The following is a 13,343-nucleotide window of genomic DNA, read 5'->3' as shown; positions in this document are numbered from 1 at the left end:
AAAATTAGTAAGCAATTACTAGAATAAAATTTATAATATTTGTTAATAAATAAAAAAAACTATTGACAAGTTTTACAAGGCTGGTATTGAAAGTTTTAGTCCTTCCTTATGTTCAGTAGTGAACTCAAGGGTGAAGAAAATTGTAGAAATGGGATATGTAGCAGAGTAATGACGCCCTTAGAATTTATAAGCTGAACAATTTATTTACTATTAGCAGAGTTTACGCTACATCTAAATGTATATAACTGAAACTGACTAACTGACAGTGATCTATCACAGCCCAAACCACTAGACGGATCGGGCTGAAATTTGGCATGCAAGTAGATGTTATGACGTAGGCATCCGCTAAGAAAGGATATTGATAAATTCCACCTCTAAGGAGATAAAATAGGGTATGAAAGTTTGTATAAATCTTCTTAGATTTTTACTGATTGAACTGAAATTGAACATTGAAGCTACTATGATGAAAACGTTCGCTTAAATAGGATTTTGATAAATTCAACCCCCATGGGGATAAAATTATTTTGAACCTATCAGTACCGGGAAAATATGCAGCAAGACTTTTATCATACAGTGGACTTTTATCCCGGAAAACTCCTTCACGCGTGCGAAGCCGCGAGCAAAAGCTAGTCGTATAGCAACACCACTTTCATTGTTCTCGTTGTTTTTACATTGTTCCAGAAACCACAATGTCACATATAAAATCAGCCAGCTAAATTGATATCTTATACATAAATATTAATCTTTATTTCTTTCGGTTATCGCATCACGCGTGAACGGATGGATCAATTTTGCTAATTCTTTTTTTGCTGTGTTAATTATTGTCAGGAAAAGGTTCTTATGAAAAAAATAAGTTAGTTGAGCAAAATATTAGATAATTGAAGAAAACTTAACAATATTATAATAATAATAATATCAGCCCTGTATTATATACTTGCCTCCTCTACTACTGAGAGGGATTAGGCCTTAGTCCACCACGCTGGCCTAGTGCGGGTTGGTAGACTTCACACACCTTCGAAATTCCTATAGAGAACTTCTCAGATGTGCAGGTTTCCTCACGATGTTTTCCTTCACCGTTAAAGCGAACGATAAATTCACAAAGAATACACACATGATTTTAGAAAAGTCAGAGGTATGTGCCCTTGGGATTTGAACCTGCGGACATTCGTCTTGGCAGTTCGTTCCACACCCAACTAGACTATCGCCGCTTACCGCTTACCGCTAAGGCCTGCTTAAAACCTCATTATTTTTTAACATTACCTTTGTTAGCCTGGAAAGAACCGGCGTATACAAACACACTGGACTTTTATGTGAGCGCTTTAAGCGGTTGTATCGTAAAATTAAGCGACCATGCTGACGGCAAACTATTAATGGGTTACGAACCACGCCTCAGGGTGGTCGATGGGACAGGATCAGACAAGAAAGATTATAGATGCGCGTAATCGTCGCGAAATAACTATGAAACCTTATTACTGTATTCGTCGGCACGCGGGCTGGAACTGTTAGAAGGGTCGGGGGGACGGGGAACGCGGCAAGGTTCCCGACAGCGTGGATAGAACCGCAGTCATGTGGAGGACATTTATTTATTAGCACTGCCACATTAGCGGCGATAGCCTAGTTGGGTGTGGAACGGACTGCCGAGACGAATGTCCGCAGGCTCAAATCCCAAGGGCACACACCTCTGACTTTTCCAAAAAATCATGTGTGTAGTCTTTGTGAATTTATCGTTCGCTTTAATGGTAAAGGAAAACATTGTGAGGAAACCTGCACACCTGAGAAGTTCTCTATAGGAATTTCGAAGGTGTGAAGTCTACCAATCCGCACTAGGTCAGCGTGGTGGACTAAGGCCATTAGGCCTTACACCACACACCTTTAGTAACGTGTACCTGCCAAAGCCACTGTAGCCCAAAGTTCATAATGGCCCATCGTTCTTACCTGTGTTGGGAGCATGCGCTGACAAACTTTTAGCTTTTATAAAATAACGAAGGTCTGGCGTTCACGGGCTCTTGCTCTGTAAGTGCTATTTCTTGCCAGTTACTCGCTGGTGTCCACAATGAGTGATCAAGAAAATAATAATTATCCGATATATATAATAACAGTTCCCATAGTTACACTACAATTAAAATAGTATTATAGTCACTGATATATATGTATGTACAACAAGTAATACATAACATAAGCCAAAGTACTCAGCGAGTAGCATATTTTTTATGAAACATCAAGTTAGTAATGATATACATAATATAGCTTCATTTAAAATTACTCAGTCGCAGCTCGGAGTCGGGAAATTCGCGGTGTGATACCCCTGTGCCACGGAAAGCACGTAAAGCCGTTGGTCCTGCGCCCGATCTCTCTCCGGTCATGTCGGATTTGCCGTCTCAACAGACTATGAGAGTGAAGGAACTTGTATGTTGCGCACACACTTGTGTACTATAATATCTCGTGCGTACCTGGCTGCTTTCCGTTGAAATTGTTCGAAATTTGGCTAGGAGGGATTCATAAAAAATATGTAGGTTTGTATATTTAGACTACGTTGGTCAAGGGTTTGAGGTAATAAATAGACAAAATATAACTAAATATTCATTTATTGTTATCACAATTTAATTTACGGTCTCTTGTACATAAGAGTGCGTTTCCATTCAAGCGATAAACGGTGCAGAGACGCTATAGAATTTAAAGTAATATCGTATTTTCAGCCCCGCAGGAATAATGTTGGCAAGTAAAACATAATATAGTTGACCAAGGGTACTCAGACGATACGCGAAGACATAAAACAATTAAATTATAAATGTTCACCGCAATTCGTTATACCAGTGTCTTTGCAAAAGGTAATAATAATCATCGGGGGATGATTTATTATTTTTTAAATATTTTAAATGCATGTATATTATAAACAGTAAAAAAATACTTTCAATGGTAAGAAATTATTAGGTAATATTGAAATTCCACTTTTCTCATCCGCACGTTTTCTATTAACGGAAACGCACCTTTAATGTCATACTAAAGTTGAAACTCTTATCTAAGTTATCTGTACAATAAACATTAATTTGTACATTAATTACATTAAATATAATACAAATTATAAAAATAAAAATTATTCCTGTAAAACAAAATTCACTTATTATACAAACAAAAATATGAAAAATATATATTATGGTCGCTTCAGTAATACAAACAAAATATATGTTAGTACGGAAACGTTGAAAAACAAATTAATTTGCGTTTAAAGTCATTGAGTGTAGAGCCAAAACGGGCATTATTCAACAACATTGCAAAAACGTGCATCACATTTTATATTTTGAAAGGAACATAATTAAGATGTCTATTATTACAATAAAAATTTTAAATTCCTACTGTCAATTTATTAAGGTGCAAAATTTTATGTCGTAATAAAAATGTTATTTGTCTTTACATATTTAATGCTTTAGATGAATGGGATATTTTGTATGTTATATTCGAAGTTTGTATGGCCCTATTTTTACAAATACACAGCAACACGAGATAATATCGATATTGTGAACTTGAAGATTAACTTCTGAGCATATTGCTAATAAATAAGACTGGAATTCATTGAACGCAAAATAAATTGTACTCGAAACAATTAAGACTTAAAATTCAATGAATTATTTATTCCCATTTGAAGTCAATATACTATATACAATACACAATATTTCATAGCGATTTACGTTTTATTGAGCTAGTCCTACCGTACATTACTTATTGTCTTATTTAAAAACATTTAAAATAAAATATAACGACAGCCAGCAGGCTAATTGACTTAAGAGACGATTTTTTTAAAATAATTGAGACGTGGTTAAAAAAATGTGAATAATGTGGTGCTAATTTCAAATATGTATAAAACTCAATGTCGCATGTCAATTAGCTTGCCAACGAATAACAAAACAAGCATTATGTCTAGGTCATTCAAATTATGTAAGGAAAGGATGCAAAAACAATGATAACTAATAAAACTGAATCATAAAGTTTTTACTAAATAAGGAAGACATTCGCGAAGTGTACCACACTGGTTTTAACATAGCAAATATAACACTGTGCACATTGCGTACTACTCATGGGTTATATAGTAAAATAAATTATAATGTGAAATTTTCTTTACATTGCAAGCAACACGTTTGATATATTATTCAGCGACTTAGACTATTCCAATTACAGACTAGAACTTGGCATTTTCATCTAGTTCATAATTATTCGTTTTTTTCGCATATTACGACACAAGGTGATAATAACCTTAGTTCCATAATTTTCTATTGTATTGGGGGGTCCTTTTCCGCCTGCGGGTTTTAATTCGACTTTTTGAAAATAGGGGCGCTTTAGTTATAGGATTTTTTTATAGACATAAATATAAAACAGTCAAAAAAATCACTTTTATAGGGCTATGAGTGCTATCTAGTGATTAGAACATTTGTAATTGCAAAAAGGCGAATTCGCCCTCGTAGACTGAATAGGGAAACCTGTTTTTTTTAAATCATTGTTTAGCTATTGTCTTACGTCACGACCTAGAACCGTTTTCAATACACAATCTCAATCTCAATTTTCAATCCAATCCCAAAAATGAATTAATCAAAATAATTCATTTGTAAGCATGTCAAAAAAATCTTTGTTATGATTAGTCCATGTTGAGATAGTTCAAATAAAGCAATTGAGATCGTTTATTGAAAATGGCGGTATGTCACTCTACACGTCCAATTTGCTCATTACCTACACATTTCCATTCATACTTTTAATTTTTTTTTATTATTTGTTATTTTTAACGGATAATAAATTTTGTTGCTTCAGGTGTCAATAACCGCAATTCTCAGTAAACGATCTCGATCGTTTTTTTCAATCGATCGCGAAAATTGACCAATCAGAACAAAGGTTTTCCTAACATGTTCACAAATTACTTATTTTCATTGGTTTATTTTCGGGATTGAATTAAATATTAGAATTGGGACCTTTTATTAAAATCGGCCGTAAAGATAATTATTTGTACTATGATCTATTTTCGTTTGATTTTATGTTTACTTTTTCAAATGATTTCTATATTTAATAGATTTTTCTATTTTTTATAGATATTTATATTTAATAATAGTTTGAAATGTCAGACGACATATGTAAGTCGTGTCGTGTGTCCTAAGTAGCTTACGATGAAGTGGCGGTATTTTTATAATTGGCAATAGTAATAATGAAAATTTATACCATATTTTATTTTAAAAGAAATATAAAAATAATACATTATAATATACTACTCAAAACAAAATAAGGGCCTATATTTCAGTTTGTATAGTACATCAAAAGTAGTTTTAAGCTATTTGTATTCTAAATTAGTTTTTTAAGTAAGTATATAAAATATTATATATCATAAAAATAACGCAAATATACATATACATTTTCTACTGAAATAAATGCATAAATTTATTTACAGACATTCACCCACTTTCCACCGTGTGTATTTCTTCCCATGATGTGATAGGGGGATAGCCTATGGCCTTAATGGGTACAATTTTCAGATTCCGGGTTGATACTGATTAGAAAAACCCAATATCACTTTGCCTGACCCGGGGATCGAACGCGAGACCTTAGAATTGCAGCCAAATCGTAAAACAACTATGCCACTGAGGCAGTCAAAAATTTGTAAGTAAATTTGTTTACATTAAATTTGTATGCATTCACTGAAATAGACATTATAACTAAAACTCGATCACTGAAAATATTTTTAATATCTAACAGCGGAAAATCAACTTATCAATAATGTACAAAATGTTCATTTTCTTTTGACTCTTATCCGCCACTGGTATCCTATCAATCATAGGTAGAAAACTATACTCTTATATATACCTATTAACAATATATAGACGTTCATAAGCTTGTTACGTTACTGTGACTTCCTTCCAATTCCTGATGTCCGAACTCCTCAACCATTCCCAATATGGAAACATACGCTCCTGACACTAAAGCTACAAGAGATATTATTCCTATGATAGTATTCTTCCATAGTACGTAATTATACTTTCCCAAGTCTTTATCCCAGTGGTAGACTGTGTCTACTATCGCTGGGATTAGAAGACCAAGGGTAGAAAAGAAGATGGCTCCGACGAAGCTGATGACTAGTTCCAGATTGGGAAAAGCTGCTGCGACTGCGACTGCAAGAGAAGAATAGGATTGATTTAGCTGGGTCGTAGACTTTAAGGGTGGTACACGTGGTGAGATGGTTATCATAAAAATGATTTAAATACGTTAATTATAAGTAGTGAGACCGAAGACAGTCCAGTTCCTAACATGGTTCAAGTTTTTGTTTGTTAATTTTAGAATATTATATTGATATGTAGCAATATAATTAAAGGTTTTTCTTTATATTTTTTCATAATGTTATGAAGTAAACAATAATGTGGACTATCAGCGGTTCCTTCACCTTATACCTAATATTATGTAAAATAAAAAAAATTGTAGAGCTGATTGTGACTCTTAAATTTCAATAACTAAGTATATTTTGTATTTCTTTTTGTTTGCTTCATGCTGAAAAAAATATTGAGAATCTTAAAGACAGTCTGTTTATTAGTCCTGGCTAATCCGTAATGCGAAGAAGTTGGATTCAAGAGGTTCAGGAGTGACTTTATGTAATATTATATCCAGGAAATTCAAATCAAGTTACTAAAGCCAAATGCACAATATAACTCGACCTTTCTGCCCTGTTAATGCCATATAGAAGGGAGGTCAGGTTAACATGGTCAATATTCCTAATTCAATATTTCACGCACGCAGACCAGCGACCAAAAATTACCGTAAATTGGGGTTAATACTCTTTTCAATCGAGACAGAAATACGAAAGAACCTCTGTTATTAATTATTTAGTCTGTTCATATCACGTTCTATACAGAGTGCTATCAAAGTATCTAAATTGACTTTTTTATTGCCAATTTTATGTAACAATCGGTCATAAATTTATTGATTTGATCGTCAATATAAACTATAATGTTCTTTTGAAGTAGTTGATGGTCGTAAAAAAGTTAAAGATGTTCGCGCGATCCGTAAATGAAATATGTTTTGAATTTTAACCATTTTCTTTTTGCATTTGCCCTTATTTTAATGTGGAAGTAACAAATATAAAAGAGGCCAAACTATTTCGGAATAAAAAAAGCATCCGTTAACAAGCAACATGTTACTTTTTAATATTTTTTTGTCAATGCTTTTACTGTATACAATAATGAATATGAAAAGTAAATAGAAATCTTTTTGATTTTATTTTTCATTAAATGTAGTGGTTTTGCAGCCGGCCGCATTGAAGGTACAGCTGTACCTACCCTTTCCGGGAAAAATCTTGGATATAATCTTTGAACTAAAACATAACGGTGCATCACCATATAGGTCATTGCATTCACGAAGCCGCACCCCATCATTTTTGATGGGGTGTTGCAGGGTAAGGGGATAGATCCAAGCACTTTCCCCGACGCTATCCACCATAGTATGTGTGCACGTATGCTGCTCAGGTACACTGTACGGTTAAGGAAAATAGTGGAGCGCGTCTTCGAGGATGGAATAGTCTATAAGTTACTGCTTGAAGAGATTCTGGCAGAGATAATAATATTGATAATCAAAGAAATTATTATTACCTGAAATAGTAACAATAACGATTCTTATAGAAATCTGTATGACGTTCTCGTATCTATCAGATTCTCTCTTCTTCAACATTCTGGTGATCCATTCCATGGGCACGTAGAATTGCAGAGCGTATGATAGGTATATGACGAAGGCCATCAAGATCTTAGCACTCTGGGCCATTCTGAAAGAAAGAAAGACTTATTTGTAACACCGCCTTGAGCGATAAGACGGTCAATTGAACTTTTTTAGTGTATTTTCCGTGTGGATGATAAAGTTACAAATAAAAAAAATATCCCTTATACAATCGGCAAGTAGTTTGCCTGATAGTAAAGGAAATCATAAAAACTTTGTTGAACCATTTGGGCAAAATCAATAAAAGAGGTGACTACACTGGTGTGAGGGAAGAGGATAAAATATCACTTACAGTTCATCCTGAGGAAGGTTCAACGTCACACTGCCTTTGACCTGGTCTCCGAACTGGACGTAGCCGAAGAAGCCCACGATTCCATACAGTGAGATGACAATGACCATGGAAATGTTGAGGACTCCTGGACAGCCGAGGAACTGCTGCGGCTTGGCCATCTCATTCTCCACCGGCATCACCACGCCAATGCCTTCCATTGCAAAGACTACAGTGCTGGAAATAGGAGGATGGTTAAAAAAATGTGCGAAACAAAGATTTAAAAACTAAGTACAAAATGTTCAAAAAGATACCTCAATTAAGACAAGGTATAGGATGTAAGAACATTTTTGTAACATGACAAATGTGACGATTGGAGTGATATAACTACAGACGGCTGTTTCTCTTTTTGATCGGTCCTTCATGTCTGAGGACCGTGGTCAGCATCAGGGTTGCATCTGGAGCGGATAATCAGCCTCCACCGATTTCTATCCAGCGCGTCCTTACGGCTGTGTAGAATTTGGGGGGAAAAAGTGAAAGGCTGAGTGTAATTGAGTCTATTAACTTTACAAAGTGTTCACCGCCTGATGTTATGTTTATAGCAATAAAACAGATGTCGTTACTCAACGATTTGATAATTAAGCATAAACTGTAGAAATAACTTCGCTCGCTGATACAGAGGCAGTACCTTGTTATCAGCAAATTATCTGTCTATAGCCTGACCAGGAATTTAAAAATCCTCGCAGTGTTGTGGTAAGATATGGAACTTATTTCTTTTAAATGGAAGAGCAAAAGGGGCGCCACAAATCAGGTTTTTTATTTTCTGATCAGGCAATAATATATTATAAAGTAAGTAAAGGCTGTTTAATTTTGTTTTTATTTTCAATGCAACATAAATTAGTTTCCATGTCATGCGAGTAGGGCAAAAAACTTATAAATCTATATTTGGATGACCGCCGTTCATTATTTATAGCAAGGACCCGCGTCCCTAATTTCCTTTGCGACGTTAACTACCGGATTTAACTTAGTTTTGGGACGAACATTTATTTCCGACATTGACTAATCATTAAATGATTTTAATAAATTTTATTATATAGTGATTTTAATATCGACGGAGAAATAATAATCGAAAACAATATTATAATAATACAAATGTAAAAGAATATAACTACCACCGTACTAAAGTATTTAAATTACATGTTCCGTTTATTTATGATGGAATGACGAGACGATCATATAATAATATATTATATAATCATTTCAGCCCTGTATTATATACTGTCCCACTGTTGGGCTCGGGCCTCATCTACTACTAAGAGGAAGTAGGTCTTAGTCCACCACGCCGACCTAATGCGGGTTGGTAGACTTCACACACCCTCGAAATTCCTATAGAGTAATTCTCAGGCATGCAGGTTTCCTCACGATGTTTTCCGTCGCCGTCAAAGCAAGCGATAATTCACAAAGAATACACACATAATTTTTAGGAAAGTCAGAGCGGCGATAGCCTGGTTGGTTGAGGAACAGACTGCCAAGACGAATGTCTGCAGGTTCAAATCCCAAGGTCACACACCTTTGACGAGACGATCAAGTCACTCGTATTTTTTTTAATCGGGCACTATCACTTCCAATTTCCGTGGCAGTTTAAGGAACCGGAAGTCCAAAATTTCAGCGTAAGAGGGATCTACCATTCTATTAACACCACAGTAATAAAGAAAGCGATTGTCTAATTCTCACCATTACGAACATAACCTGCTTTAAAATACTGTCAGTTGTCCTTTTCAAATACGGTTCAAAAAAGTCAACAGAGTCCTCTCAGATTTCCGATTAATTAAAGAAATCTTTGAGACAATATCCGAAACTGAAGGGGTCTGGTATTAAAAGTTAAAAGCAAAGAAAGTCACGCTTTCTATTTCCTTATCCGATGACGTTGATGTTCTTTCTTATTACATACACTTTTGAGGCTATTTTTGGCATTCATTTATAATGTAGCAGGCGTTTCTTTGTGACTGAAAGAATAATTTGGAGTTAGTGGAATATTTTTGCATAGTTTCTGGAGGCAGGTTTGTATTGCATTGGGTTCTCGAGTCACAACTGGGTTAGTACATCAGTCTGACGGAAAACCGGCGTGAATCGGCAGCTTTGTTGCTTCATTTTGATAAATGGCATTGGAAATAGAACAAGGTCTAAATCTAAGCATGCGATTGTGTACTTTAGTTTCAAATTGAGAAAATAATTATAATTGAACATATTACTTATTACGGGAATGCATGAAAAGATTGATGAATGTGGAGGAAGCGAGGGAAGTGTACCAGAATCGTGCAAAGTGGCAATCCATAGTCCCTGCCTAACCCTATGAGATAAAGGCGTAATGCTATGTATGTATAAGTATAAACTTATTTTAGCCGGAACAAAAACGATATTAAACTGACTACGTTTCCAAAATCGTTCGAAAAAGGAAGTCGTTTTGTTTGGATATTGGAAAACTTTGGAGTCCTTCACAATGGTTATTACGTTTATTTGTTAGTAGATAGTTCTCGCTCTCCATATAAAATAACTTCACGATTGCAGTTTTTACGTAGCTGTGGCCTAAAAATTAAAGATCTATTTATTGCCTTTGTATATAGTTATATCATTTTGTTTAGCCCATTGAAAATGTTTGTGCATTCCGTTTTAATTCACGTTGTCGAATTAGTGACGGTTGGTATTTTTAATACGATCTAAAATTAAATAAAAAAAGATTTGAGATATGACAAGTGTTTATATTTATATTAGCTTATGTCCTTGAAGATCTGTGTAGAACATATTTTTTTTAATATTTTTTCCAGATTAATTTCAAGACTCGTATGCTTTGATGCAATTATAGCGATTTAATGCACAAATAATTAATATCTGACTTCTTTAAATTTATTTCATCACATTTATTTGAAACTATTGGGCCCGGTAAACGTCCGCATTCTGTGTGAATTAACTTACATCTTTTAGGTTTCGACAATTTAGCACCGTCTATTACGTACAAAATAATCGAAAGGAGCAATCTAGAACTAACTAAACTCTCATACATTTTTTATTTGAAATCGGTTAGATAATATTGGAGATTAAGCGTGTATAAGAAAATCATATGAAAATATCAACTAAATTGCACAACTTTCCTCTAACTTCCCGTTAATTAAGAAAAAAATATTTTTGAACACAAACCTTGTCCTGATAATTAGGACCACAATAAAAACGGACTAGTCATCATGTCAGTCTTACATGTGACAACTGATTTATATAATAATAATAATATAGATCAGCTCATCGTCCTATCTTAGAAACAAACCTTGCCTTGATAATTTAAAATACTACAAAAAATGGATCAGTCAAGCCAGTCGAGTCGTTCTCAAGTGATGCTCTTACATGTGGCAACTGATTTATATACACAGACTAGCCAATCGCTCGATCTCAAACAAACGATTATAGCAGGACTAAGATGTACAAAATCAATATCACGGTACAACCCCCAGTCCCAGTTCCCAACGGACCTGTGTTTCGTTAATTAAGGCCGGTTTCGATGATATTGACAGATTCGAACATCTGTTCTACTAATCCGACAACGAGACCGTAGTTTTGGGTTTCAGTATTTGATTTTGACATTTACTTGAAATAGCAAACTGGATGTTTATTGAGTTCTAATTTTGTCTATAAAAGTAAACTACTTAAATTTCTCTATTGGATGTTTGGAGTATTTTTCATATGAAATCTTGTCGAAGTATAGCGCAAATAAATATATTTTGCTATTAGTAAAATATCCCATATGTAAAATTATCAAAACATAAAAACAATGCACTAAACACAACTCCCTTACCTCAAAAACAAGGGCCATTGTGTGACTTCAGCAACCATTTCCCTCTCTTTCAAAGGGGGTAGATCCACGAATACATAGTACAAGGTAATAGCAAAGACGACGAAGATTAGCACATTGGCAATCGCTGAGAATGGCACCAGGTACTTGAGGTTCCTTATTTGGCACAGCAGGACCAGGGGAACTAGTGTCAGCGCGCAGTATGTTTGAATAGAGAGCTCGCTGTCTGGCATGTAGGCGTCCAGGGTCTGGAAAGATAATCGCAAATTAATTGGTAGTAGGGTATATTTTATATCAACTCAGATACCGATCAAAGGCCGGCATTATTGGGTCGACTGCTGAGGGGTAATCAGCTCGTGTCAGTCGACATTCTATTGGATCCCACTCCACTTACCATCAGGTTCAAAGGAGTCACTTATCCGTGCTCGTAATACTACTTCACTTACCATCAGGTTCAAAGGATTCACTTATCCATGCCCATATATAAATAAATAAAAAAGGTAATGAAAGGTGAATTAAAGGAGAGGTAAAATTGAAAAAATATATATCACAATGTATATTAGAAACAGAGATGGTAATGTTATCTTAAATAGTGAAAATATAATTGCTATGCAGTGGATTTGTAATTAGGTCTTCTAGTGCAGTGGTATTTATGATTACTAACTAACAAGCAAAATCCGAATGAGTTTGTAGTGTCATCAATCAGATATCTCCTACTGATATTTATATGTTAGAGCTTCATTATAGTACTCATCAGAAAAGCGGATTGATAGTCTCGTTATAAAGTTGTATTCTAGTAATTATAATATGAAAATTTGTTGTTTTTGTTGCTACATCCTGATGGATGGCTACTGGTGTTTATTTTATTTCAATATAAATGCTATATTTAATTTATGAAAATAATAATTCTAGTAACGATGGCTTGAATTTTACTATCGATCTTCTGTGTCAAACGAGTCTGGAGAATGTATTACCCGTAAATAATATATTAAATTCTCTAAGCTTATATCAGGTGAATTATGTTTTGAGTACCCGCACCGATATTGCTTGACATGGGAATCAAACCAAGGATATCCCAGTCTGTATACTACAACCAACGAAGCGATGTATAAATATATTATATTCATACACTTAACTCCGATAGCATTAAAATGGTTAATTTGTCAAATGTCTTGTTAAATAAAACTACTGTAAAATCGAAATGCTTGATTGCCATTCGATTACAATTTACTTAGACCGGTATTGAACCTTATTTGTTATATTATTTATAATGATATAGAAAGAAATAAATCTATTTTTGTTTATTTTAAAGACAAAAAACGGTTACACATTAAGGAATATAAAAGACTAATCTTAATCTATATGTACATATATAAAAACATATATAATACAATTCAGCAATTATGAATAGATTCCGACAACTTGAGAATAACATCTTTTTTTGACTTGGAGTTGGATTCAGAGATATATTATTTTCCTACGCAATGTTTTTAAATACGAGCA

At 34.4% G+C, this 13,343-nt stretch overlaps 1 protein-coding gene across 2 annotated transcripts in view; it reads right to left on the bottom strand.

The window, feature by feature from the left end:
* Window positions 1-2,567: 2,567 nt before the first annotated feature.
* LOC115449527 (proton-coupled amino acid transporter-like protein pathetic) overlaps window positions 2,568-13,343 on the bottom strand; it is a 57,869-nt gene continuing 47,093 nt past the window's right edge. For both annotated transcript variants that reach the window (XM_037441359.1, XM_030177374.2), the window contains exons 7-10: window positions 11,844-12,088; window positions 8,024-8,236; window positions 7,611-7,780; window positions 2,568-6,143 (exon numbers count right to left, since the gene is read on the bottom strand). In XM_037441359.1, coding sequence (XP_037297256.1) covers window positions 5,860-6,143; window positions 7,611-7,780; window positions 8,024-8,236; window positions 11,844-12,088 — 912 coding nt within the window. In that variant the 3' untranslated portion in view covers window positions 2,568-5,859. The remainder of the gene's footprint in view (window positions 6,144-7,610; window positions 7,781-8,023; window positions 8,237-11,843; window positions 12,089-13,343) is intronic.

Source organism: Manduca sexta, chromosome 22 (assembly GCF_014839805.1).
Source record: "Manduca sexta isolate Smith_Timp_Sample1 chromosome 22, JHU_Msex_v1.0, whole genome shotgun sequence".
In the NCBI taxonomy this organism is placed as follows: Eukaryota; Metazoa; Arthropoda; class Insecta; order Lepidoptera; family Sphingidae; genus Manduca; species Manduca sexta.
Note: the sequence above shows the minus strand (reverse complement) of the source record. Positions and strands in the feature narration are given on the sequence as shown.